Below are 12,205 nucleotides of genomic sequence, written 5' to 3'. Positions count from 1 at the left end.
GAAGAGGAGAAGACTGAGAGGGGATATGATAACCATGTTCAAGTACTTTAAGGGCTGTCATATAGAGGAGGGTGCCGAGTTGTTTTCTGTTGCTCAAGAAGGTCGGACCAGAACCAACGGGTTGAAATTAAATCAAAAGAGTTTCCGTCTAGACATTAGAAAGAATTTTCTAACAGTTAGAGCAGTTCCTCAGTGGAACAGGCTTCCTCGGGAGGTGGTAACATCGCCTTCCCTGGAGGTTTTTAAGAGGAGGTTAGATGGCCATCTGTCAGCAATGCTGATTCTGTGACCTTAGGCAGATGATGAGAGAGAGGGCATCTTGGCCATCTTCTGGTCACTAGGGGTGTGGAGGGGGTAGGTAGTTGTGAATTTCCTGCATTGTGCAGGGGGTTGGACTTGATGGCCCTGGTGGTCCCTTCCAGCTCTATGATTCTATGTGGGGTCTTCCTCTTTTCCTGCTGTTCTGCTTTAATGTCTTTTCTAGGGACTCTTGTCTTCTCATAACGTCACCAAAGTATGATACCCTCAGCGTAGTCATTTTATCTTCCAGGGACAGTTTAGGCTTGATTTGATGTAGAACTCATTGCTAAGACTTTTTGACGGTCCATGGTATCCGTAAAACTCCTCCAACACCACACTTCAAAGGAATCAGTTTTCTTCCTTGAAGATAGTTTCATAAAGTAGCCATGTTGGTCTGCAGTAGCATAGCTGTATTTGAGTCCAGTAGCACCTGTGTGCATTGTACCTCTGCTTCCTGAGTTCCTTCTTCACCTCACCCACGTTCTGACTGGGATATAAAGACTCAGATATCTCTATTCTGACTCGTATCTGATGAAGGGAGGTTTGACTCTTGCAAGCTTATACCTAGAAAATCTTGTTGGTCACTTAAGGTGCTACTGGACTTGAATCCAGTTTTCTTCCTGAAAACTTGCTTCATTGTCCAACTTTCATGTTCATACACAGTAACTGGGAATACCGGGGCTCTGGCACGGCGTTCTGTTGGAAACACTCCCCTGTAATCAGGTCCTTCCTCAGGACGGCTGTCACTCGTTGAGCCTCGGAGTGGATCTGTGTCGAGTATTTCCTCTGCTCCCGGCTGGGAGCTTGCACCAGGGGCGACGTCAAGGCTGGCTTGAGGCCCAGCGCTTTCGTCACTGGCTCTTTGTGACCGTATCAGCCTCCCGTTTCCCACTTGCTCGGCTGGCTCGTCTTTAAGTAGCGTAATTACTTCTGACGATTTGGACTTAAAACCCAATTATCTGAGCTTCGTTCCAGTAACAGCCTGGCTGCTGCAGCCGTTTCTGCCTCGATCTTCTTTGATGCTTCTCTCGTTTGGTGCAAAAATCAACAGGGAGGAAAAAGGGGCGAGTGCGGGTGGACTGGATCCAGCCTGCCCTCGGCTCCGTACTTTTTCTTTCGAGGCAGGAGGTGGGACGACCAAGGCGGAACAGTTTCAGGGTCACTTTTTCAATATGAATTCTGTCCCTTTCTTCTCCCAGAACATTTTGATCTTTTTCAACCTGCTTTTCAGTGGCTTCTGGTGCTATTTTTAACATCTTTGGAAAGCTTTTTTAGATTTTCCATTGCAGAGGGTGCAAAAGGCAGGTTCAAGAGCACTAAAACATTTATTTGTGTATATCCGCAAGTGGGAGGGTTCATGGCTCAGTGGTAGAGCATCTGCTTGGCATGCAGCAGGTCCCAGGTTCAATCCCCGGCATCTCCAACTAAAAGGACCAGGCAGTAGGTGATGTGAAAGGCCTCTGCCTGAGACCCTGGAGAGTTGCTGCCGGTCTGAGTAGAAGTAGACAATGCTGATATTGGGAAGGACTGTGGCAGAGCGGTAGACCATCTGCTTGGCATAAAGAAGGTCCCAGGTTCAATCCCCGCCTTTTCCAGTGAAAGGATCAGGTAGGAGGTGATGTGAAAGGCCTCTGCCTGAGACCTTGGAGAGTGGCTTCTAGTCTGAGCAGACAATACTGACCTTGATTCAGTAAAGGGCAGCTTCATGTGTTCAAACGCATATTCATGTACCTTTGAACATTTGAAGCCATTTTATTCTAGATTGGGTTGTTCTGTCTCACTTGGGTCTGTCCAAGGACTCATAAAGAGAGAGATCTTTTCCATCTGCTGCTGGAGGTCCTTCATGCTGGGGTTTGGACTGGCGACCCCATGCATGCGAAGCGCCTGTTCTGTCAGTGGGTTGTTGGCCCTCCACTTAAACCCAGTCCTATGGGAGTACATACATTGGGGTTGCCTCCAGGGTTTTGCTCCAGAACCTGTTGAACACCTGGGCTGTTGGCTTATGCACCCTGAACATTAACTCCAAATGCTGTTGTGAGCGGGGAGGTGGCGTCGTACTTTGAACCTAGGCTAAGGAGAGTCAGGTTCAGTTCCCCACTCCTTTAGAAACTCACCGGGTGAGTTTGGACCAGTCACTCTTTCTCAGCCTAACCTATCTCACTGGATTGTTGTTTTGCGGGTAAAGCAAATAGGGCTGAACCATATGTAGGACACCCTGAGCTGTTTAGTGCATGGCCAGGATAAAAAAGCACTAATAAATAATAAAGGGTCAACACAACAGATGTTTTCCATGACCCCTTGATGGAAGAGCTGGGATGTCATGAGGAGGTGGAGGGAACAGCCTTGTTCTGAAGGCTCTGCACATCCGGCCAAAGTTTGAGAAGTAGAACTTCATTCAGAGGGGGATGGAGGCATGCCCTCAGACCACTAGGCAGTGCTGCTGAACTACTCATATTGACAGTGGTGTTGACTGGCTGCTCTGAGAAACCATAGAGCAGAGTTTCCCAAACTTTCTGAGTCATGGAGCACTTTTCAGGTGAGAAATTTTTCACGGAGCATTAATTTTCACCTTGCACCTATGTGCTAAACCTAATGACAGTGGTATTTTTCTTTCCAGTCTCTTCATGGAGCACTGGGAGATGTTTCACGGAGCACCAAGTGCTCCTTGGAGCACAGTTTGGGAACCTCTGGCCTAGAGCATCCTCCTTCTAATTTATTTTTTATTTAATTCATTTGTACCCCGCCTTTCTCCCCAATGAGCACCCAAAAGCAGCTCACAGCATCATTCGCCTCTCCTCCATTTTATCCTCACAACAGCCCTGTGAGGTAGGTTAGGCTGAAAGAGAGTGACTGGCCCAAGGTCACCCAGCAAGCTTCCATGGCACGAGTGGGGATTTGAACCCGGGTCTCCCAGACGCTAGTCTGACACCCTTCACCACTGCACCACACCAGCTCTCACACGTGAGTAGAGAGCCTTGAGTTTTAGCTTTCCAAAAAAAGTGTTGCTTTCCCTCCCGGAATAGATTGCTCCCGCTTTTCTGTTCTCTGCCTCCTCTGCAGTCCCCAGAGGATCCTTTTGTGCTACAAAAGGAAGAACATCTGGCAGCCCAGGGCCTCTTTGATACGAAGCCTATTTTTGTTGTGTGTTTTCCAGCCTCACTGCTGGAAATTGGCTGCCGCTGCCCCCATTTCCATCTCTTTGTCCAACCTTAAAAAAAATAAAATCAGTCTCTCAGCTTGTTGTGAACAGGCCCACTTTGTAAGAGCTCTGTGGAACCTGCAAGCTTGTTTTCAGTCGCTCTGATTGATCTGATCCGTAAAGATGTCTCCCTCACTATGAAAGGTTAAGGAACAGGAGAGCAGGTGACAACTAGTGTGACCTTATGGGGAGCCAAGAGCCACGGCTGAGCCCAGAAGGAGCCCAGTCCGCAGAGCTGATAGACTTGGTGTGCTGACGAATGTGCGTGGAATGTCTTCCTTTAAAGCAAGAATGGACTTTTAGTCCATTAAGGTTGTGTGCTTGTGCTAGTGGGCCTGGGAAGGAAGAGAGAAGTTGGAGGAGGTCAGTTTCCAGTGGTTGGGAACACCTGGGGGTTGTACATCACTCTTTGCCCTGAGTTAATGAGCAGGCATTTTTCATGCACAGGTATGCAGGCTGTGTTTTTTCCTGGTGCCAGGCTCCTTTCTAAACTATTGATGGATAAACACAGTAAACGTGGCTTTTGGAGGAACTGTGTTACCTTTCTGATGAAGGGAGCTTTGACTCTAAAAATGTAATACCCTGAAAACCTAGTTGGCCTCTAAGGTGCTACCAGGCTCGAATCTCACTGTTCTACTGCAGTCCAACACGGTTACCCTCTGAAACCTTTTCTGTGCTATTTCATGGGAAAGCCAAAGAGGAAGGTGACTTCCCCCCCCCCCCACCTCCCCTTGAATTGCTTTTAGGCTCTGGGATTTTGGGAGGTAGTCGTCTTCTGTGTGGGTATTTTAGCAGAAAATCAGTTTCCCGGCAAGAGGCATAGAAATGTTGCATTCCTCTTTCAGCCTCCCAATATTCTTTTAGATGGCACAAGTCATGTTGGCTTATTTAGTCATATTCAGATGGCACAAATTAGATGGCCAGGGATCCTTTTTTTGCCTTCCTCTGAGCTTGGAACAGGGGTCCCTGTGAGTGGGGGAGTAGTTGTGAATTTCCTGCATTGTGCAGGGGGTTGGACTAGATTACCTTTGAGGTACCTTCCAGCTCTATGTTTGTAAGTGTTTGCCAACACCTTAAAATTATGAGGATGGCAGTTGGCAGATAATGGCCGTAGAGACATGTTGTGTTTTCCTCACGTATCTCTCCTGGGTCCATGCAAGTGGATGAGTGTTGTGGATTCTGTGCTGGGAACTTAATTTGGGACTATGGCACATGGGGAGGTGGAGCTTATGCATTGGATCCCTTTAGGGAGCCCTGAATATGCCTTATCTCAGTATATATGGATCTGCTCCAAGAGATCATATAACTTTTGGGGGCCACTTTAAGTTGGGCAAACAGCACCTTCTTCCGTAGTGCTGTGGTCCCAATCCAAATTGGGTCTACCCATGCCTGGGAATTAAGTTCCTAGCATGCAACTTTCAACACACATCTGATCAAGGGAAGACACAAGGAAAAGGTTAACGTGTCCTTAGGTTCTGAGACTTTGCAGGGATTCACACAAGCTTGTTCATTATAGCATTGTCAAGTGAATATTTGCATGTGTGAACTCGGCAAGTTACCTTGCGTCATCATTGCCTTTTTGTTGTGCTTGGTTCACTCGTGTGAGGTTTGCATGCGTGCAAGATACAGGTTTTAGCAGGGCCAGGATTGGTCCTCTGCTTGCTAGGTAAGCCCAGGGGGCTGGCCTCTCTGCACTTTGTCCACTATCAGATTTCATGCAAAACTTTGTGTGACCCTTGCGCATGGGTAGTGGAAAGGCCATCAAGCCTCAGCCAACTTATGGAGACACCATAGGGTTTTCAAGGCAAGAGATGACCAGCGGTGGTTTGCTGTTGCCTGCCTCTGCGTAGCAACCCTGGACTTCCTCAGTGGTCTGCCATCTGCATACTAACCCGGGCTGACCCTGCTTAGCTTCTGAAATCTGTTGAGATCAGGCTAGCCTGGAACATCCAAGTACGGGCAAAAGACATACAGAGGTGGTTTGCCATTGCCTGCCTCTGCATAGCAACCCTGGTCTTCCTTGGCGGTCTCCCATCCAAGTACTAACCAGGGCTGACCCTGCTTAGCTTCTGAAATATGCCAAGCTCGGGCTAACCTGGGCCACTGTCTCTTAACATTTGTGGGGTCAACTGAGTAGAAATTCCTGGTGGGTTGTACCCTCAGGTGCCTTAGTCTGGGTGCTGGGATATTTTGCAATTTATTTATTTTTCTTGGGGGGTGGGTGGGGGGAGAAAGGGCCTTGCTTCCCTGCCTGGTTTTTGAGTTTCCAAAAGTATCTGATTGGCTTCTTTCAAATGCAGGATGAGTTCAATCCTTGTCTCAATACCTGTGAGGCATTTCTGAAGGGGGTGGCTGGGCAGGGTGCTGCTGCCCCCAACCCAGCTAGCAACCACTGTGATACCTTGCCTTACCTGAGCATTCTCTGGGTGCTGGATGAATATTACAGGCACTCTCTGGGACAGCTGCTGCAATCATAGAATCATAGAGTGGGAAGGGGCCATAAAGGCCATCTAGTCCAGCCCCCTGCTCAATGCAGGATTAGTTTAGAGCATCCCTGACAAGTGGTCAGACTTACCTGGGCTGTGGCCCTTCTCCATTTGAGCCCTCTGTGGCTAGTATTGGGGAGAGGGCAGGGGTTCATTCCTCAAAGCTCTGCGTCATTTGCAAAGCTGAGCTCTCTTCTCGGAGTAATTTTGTTACTATTCTGATCCTTGCCTAACTGACTTTGAGTGTAAATGTGCATTTAGCTGCAATTATGCCTAATTTATATCCTGGCTGCTTCTCTCAGCTGCCAGGGCAGGATTTGTGTGCTGTTTTTCTTTTTATAAGCAAAGAAGTTTGGGATGAGTGTGAAAAGCAAGTGAATGAAGAGAGTGTCAAGAAGGGAAGGGTAAAAAGGAATCAGGGTCTAAAGATGAGCCCCGGGGGTTCTGGGCTGGGGGAGAAGAAATGCTCAGGAGACAAGGGAGACAAGCAAAACAGATTAGGCTTTGAAGACTGAAGATACCAAGATAAAACAGGAAGGAAGGTTGACAGGAATCAATGACTGATGAAGTTGCAGTTTGCCAGTTGTCCATATAGATCTCTACCAACATATCTAATTCTCGACAAAGCAGCCTCTTCTGTAGATACTTAAATCTAGAGATCGGAGCCATGGACAGACATGGCTTTGCTGGGGAGAGCAGGATATAAGAATAATAATTCTTTTAAAAAAGAACTTTCTTCAAACATGAGAAAAGTTCTTTTCTTGCAGAAAAACTTGAAATCTAAAAAAAAAAATACTGTGGGCCGTTGTGTGTATGTGTTAAGTGCGGTCAAGTCACTTCCAAGCTATGGCAGCCCTATGAATGAATGCCCTCCAAAATGTCCTGTCCTTAACAGCCTTGCTCAGATCTTGCAGACTGGGGGCCATGGCTTCCTTGATGGAGTCAATCCATCTCAGGCTGAGTTTTCTTTTCCTGCACCCTCAACTATGCCTAGCATTATTGTCTTTTCCAGAGACTCTTGCCTTCTCATAGTAGGACCAAAGTATGATAACCTCAATTTAGTCATTTTAGCTTGTAGGGAGAGTTCAGGCTTGATTTGATCTAGAACCCACTGATTTTGATGATCTCCATGATCTGTAAAACTCTCCTCCAATACCACATTTCAAATGAATCAACTTTCTTCCTTTCATCTTTCTTTATTGTCCAACTTTCACACCCATATATAGTAACGGAGAATACTATGGTATGAATTATCTAGATCTTGTTTTCCAGTGACATATCCTTACACTTAAGAATCTTTTCTAGCTCCTTCATGGCTCTTCCCAGTCCTTCTGATTTATTGGCTTAAGTTTCCGTTTTGGTTGATGATGGAGCCAAAGAAATAGAAAATCTTGAACAATTTCAGTTTCTCCTTCGTCTACCTTAAAGTTGTGTAATTCCTCAGTAGTCATTAGTTTTGCCTTCTTGATGCTCAGCTATAATCCTGCTTTCGCACTTTCTGCTTTAACATTCAGCAGTAGTCGTTTCAAGTCTTTGCTATTTTCTGCCTGTAATGTGGTATCATTGGCATATCTCAAATTGTTAATGTTCCTTCCCCCCATTTTCACTCTTCCTTCATCTAAATTTAATCCAGCTTTCTTAATTATATGTTCTGCATACAGATTGAAGAGACAGGGAGATAAAATGCATCGTTGCCTTCCACCCTTGCCAATTAGAAACCATTCTGTTTCTCCATATTCTGTCCTTACAGTAGCCTCTTGTCTTGGAGTACAGGTTGCACATCAAAACAGTCAGATGTTGCGGCACACCCATTTCTTTTAAAACCAGCCATAGCTTTTCATGATCCACAGTCGAAAGCTTTGCTGTAATCCATGAAACACAAACTGATTTTCTTCTGAAATTCTCCTGTATGCTCCAGTAATCAATGTAAATTTAAAAACAGCAAACAGGATAATAGAAGTAGCACCTGTATGTCTAAAGAAGCGTAATGAGAGATTTCACTTTCCCATCTGATTAGAGAATGTAATTTTAAAAGGGCTTTGCTTGTTCAGACTGTTTAGTGGCAGGGTTTTCCAGGTTTTATCTGTTAGAGGCTGTTTATTAACCTTTGAATCTGATTATACCAACAAGTAAGGCTGAAAATGTGTAGACACTTCTATGTTTTGTTGAAAAAAGAAATAGTTCTCTTTATTACGCAAGATAGTAGGAAATACAGGCATGTAAAAATTAACCTTACAATTACTGTAAAAATAAGCACTAAAATTATCAAAGTTCCTGCCTGCAAGGTAAGTTAGGCTGAATGGTTAGGTTAGGTTAGTGCTGAGGTGCTATGGAGCACAGGCAGGATACTGCTAATGCAGTCGTCTTGTTTGGGGGCTTCCTAGGCGCACCTGGTTGGCCGCTGTGTGAACAGACTGCTGGACTGGATGGGCCTGGGTCTGATCCAGCAGGGCTTTTCTTATGGTCTTATGTTTTAGTGCATGTGACTAGCCCAAGGCCACCCAGCGAGCTTCTTCGGCTGAGTGTGGATTCCAACCTGTACCTCTTAGAACCAAGCAAAACAAAATGGCAAAAATAATGACACAGGAAAAAGCCCTGAGACCTCCACCCTCTTTTTCCGGTCCCCCACAGGAGCACGAAGATGAGCCTCTAAAAGGAACATTTTTACAGGAACAGACAGATGAGAAGGAAAGCAAAAGACAATATGTCTCCGAATACCAAACCCCATGTCGTGAAGCATGCCAGGCAGTCTGGATTCAGAAAAGGAAGGGGTGGGCGTGGGAAGCTGCTAAGTGCCCGGGGGCATGCAAGATCAGGATGAGTCCAGAAGAGCTTTTCCTGGAGTGGGGGGGGTAGGTGCTGCACATAACGGTGGAGCCTCTTTACCAAAAATTAAAATCCAAAAGGAACCGGGGAGGGAGCATCATCTTGTGGCCTAAGCAAGGCAAGTGGGTTTGGCTCCCTGTACATTTCTGACAAACTGCAGCCAGATTTTTGCATTATGGATCCAGAGGTGGATTTGAGTCCAGTAGCACCTTAGAAATAAACAAGATTTTCTGGGTATCAGCTTTTGAGAGTCAAAGCAACCTTTGTCAGATCCAGAGCTGCAACTGCTGTGGCTACTGAAGGGGATCTCCCCCCCCCCCATGCCTGGGGGAGTGGAGTGACTGAGTGCATATGCACAGCTCATTCACAAGGTCACAGTGCTTCATGTACACTATCTCCACCCTTTCAGTGTAGAGGAAGGAGTGTGAGTGCCTCTGCCTCTTCTGTCATGGTGGAGGATGTCCTTTGTAATCTTTAGCATGTGAAGCTGCCTTCAGGTTCTGCCTTGCCGTCACCTTGTCGTGCCATCCTGAAATCGGTGTGTTTGCAATAGAGCCAGTCTAACTCTGGCCCTCCTTCTCCTTTCAGGTCGGCTTCCTGAAGATCCTGCACAAGTACGAAATCACGTTCCTTCTGCCTTTTGTGCAGTGTCTGGGGAAAGAAGTCTGTGCGGTACCCTTGCCGAACCTGAACCTTCGAGTGATTGACATTGCACCGGCATCCGAAGGTAAGCGTTCTCCTCCTGGTGTTGGTTGCTGTGCAGGGCAAAGGCAGGGGTGTTGTGCAGAGGCTCGCCTGCTCCTTGGCTATCCTACAACAGAGAATCAGTCTCCAAACCGTTCCCCTGCCCACCTGCCCCCAGACAAAATAAGACTTTGGGGGCAATTTTATGCGTGTCCCTTTCTGCTGCTCTTTCATTCCCCCCCCCCCCCGCTTCTTTTAATGGCATGTGATTGTCAGTTTCAGAGGGTAGCCACGTTGGTCTGCAGTAGAAGAGCTAGATTCGAGTCCAGCAGCACCTTAGAGACCAACAAGATTTTTGGGGTATATGGTTTCAAGAGTCAGAGCTGCCTTCTGATTAACAGAGCTTCAACTCTCAAAAGTTTATGCCCAAAAAAACTTGCTTGTCTCTAAGGCACTACTAGACTCAAATCTAAATGTCCTTATTAGAAGACTGAAGTTCTACCCGGCTTGGCTCCTAATAGGCTGACCTCCAACAAGGTAATTCGGACTCCTGTTCTCAAATGCAGCTGGCTAAAGCCTGCTGTCTCCCAGGGACGTTGTTGAGAGTGTGGCTGGGCCCCGGGCTTCCCTTGTCGTGTACTGTCCGTTCCCCTTTCCCCAAGCTTATCTGCTGGCAGCAGTAGCCCCTGGCTCAGGGGACTTCCTGGGCACTGCTGAGACGCAGTTCCTGTGGATCCATTCTGGCTCTGGATGGGTGAACCCTGGGAACACCCTCTCCTTGGCATCCTCGTTTCCTGGCTGCTGTAGCAGTGCCAGTATAGTCCTACCTGCTGCAGGTAAGTGCCAGCCCAGACCTCTTATGAGCCAGACCCAAACAGGAGGGGGAGATTAGACGTTGCTTGAGAGAGGTTTCTGTTTCGGAGCTGCTGGAGTTTGTGGGCACGCATGCTCTTGCATGGGGTTTTGGAATATCATTATATACATCTTTAAAAGGGGATTAAACAGATTCATGGATGATAGGTCTATCAGTGACCACTAGCCATGGCGATTAAAGGGAACCTCCAAGTTCAGGCAGTCAACCTCTGAATCTTAGTGCCAGGAGGCAACAACAAGGGAAGGCCTTGGCCTCTGTGCCCTGTTGTTGGACCTCCAGATGAGCTGGTTGGCCACTGTGTGAGACGGGATGCTTGACTAGGTGGACCACTGGTCTGATCCAGCAGGGCTCTTCCTTTGTTCTTTAAAGCCCTTTTTTTGATAACGTGACATTTTCTGTTGGAGAACCGACTTGGCTATCTCTTGTCTTGCTGATTTACAAGAGATGCATGTAGTTTCAGGAGGGTAGCCATGTTGCTCTGGCGTAGCGGAACTAGCTTCAAGCCCAGAGATCCCAAGACCTTAGAGATCAACAAGACTTCGGGATATACACTTGAATTGAAGCTCCCTTCGTTAGATACCTTCATCAGATAACTGTCTTCAAAAGACCTGTCTTTTCACAATAGGATTTAAAACAAAGCAGAGCTCGGTTCGAGTCCAGTAGCGGCCTAGAGACCAGCAAGGTTTTCAGGGTGTCAGCTTTTGAGAGTCGAAGCTTCCTTCGTCAGATACAAGTTGGAATGGAATGTACTGAGCCTCATATCCCAGTCGCAAGTGGAAGGGAAGCTGCAAAGAAGGGAGTCAGGATGCAGAAGTACAATGCAAAATGTAATGTAAAGAGGTGCGCCTCTTATGCACTTCCCAGCAAGCCATTGCCTGGCTCTTAGTTGATGGAAATATTTGGTGATGGACACACTGGAACCTGTCAGGGATGGAGGGGGGGAGGCTGCCTTTTATTCAAGTGGCAGCAATGCTGGGCAGGACCTGTTGACGGACAACAGTGATCAGGTGGCCGTTCCGCTGAGCAAGGAGCCTGCCCTTCCCCATGGAATGCAGAGGGGTGTGGTGCAAGAGCCGCCAATCGGTGTGTTATGCATCTTGGCATGAATGTCAAGATGCCTGACCCCCCCCATCCAGTGTTGTGGGGAGTGGGGGGTGGCAGAGCAACTGTCCTATGGGGAGCGGTTAAGACGCTTAGGGCTGTTTAGCTTGGAAAGAAGGCAGCTAAGGGGTGACATGATAGAGGTCTATAAAATTATGCATGGTTTGGAGAGAGTGGACAGGGAGAAGTTTTTCTCCCTCTCCCATAATACTAGAACGCGGGGTCATCTGTTGAAGCTGGAGGGTGAGAAACCCAAACAGATAAAAGGAAGTATTTTTTCACACAACACATAGTTAAATCGTGGTACTCCATGCCCTGGGATGTGGTGATGGCTGCCAACTTGGAAGGCTTTAAGAGGGGAGTGGACATATTCATGGAGGAAAGGGGTATTCATGGCTATTAGTTAAAATGGATACTAGTCATGCTGCATGCCTATTCTCTCTAGTATCAGAGGAGCATGCCTATTATCTTGGGTGCTGTGGAACACAGGCAGGATGGTGCTGCTGCACTCGTTAGTGGCTTCCTGGAGGCCCCTGGTTGGCCGCTGTGTGAACAGACTGCTGGACTTGATGGGCCTGGGTCTGATCCAGCAGGGCCTTTCTTATGTTCTTATGTTCAGAGTTCAGCCCTGACGGGTGTTTCAGACACCAGCTCATTTTACACCCCTGCCCCAAGATTGGAATGGGAGATACTGAGAATGAAGCTCACCCCTTCTTCCACCCATTCTGCCTTTTT

The 12,205-nt window shown here is 47.3% G+C and overlaps 1 protein-coding gene across 2 annotated transcripts in view; it reads left to right on the top strand.

Annotated features, from left to right (window-relative positions):
• Positions 1-12,205, top strand: part of ADISSP (adipose secreted signaling protein) — a 257,887-nt gene that overhangs the window by 228,696 nt on the left and 16,986 nt on the right. For both annotated transcript variants that reach the window (XM_056855232.1, XM_056855231.1), the window contains one exon: positions 9,400-9,538. In XM_056855232.1, coding sequence (XP_056711210.1) covers positions 9,400-9,538 — 139 coding nt within the window. The remainder of the gene's footprint in view (positions 1-9,399; positions 9,539-12,205) is intronic.

The sequence above is a fragment of the Euleptes europaea genome, chromosome 9, assembly GCF_029931775.1.
Source record: "Euleptes europaea isolate rEulEur1 chromosome 9, rEulEur1.hap1, whole genome shotgun sequence".
NCBI lineage: Eukaryota > Metazoa > Chordata > Lepidosauria > Squamata > Sphaerodactylidae > Euleptes > Euleptes europaea.
This window is presented reverse-complemented; position numbering and strand designations above follow the sequence as displayed.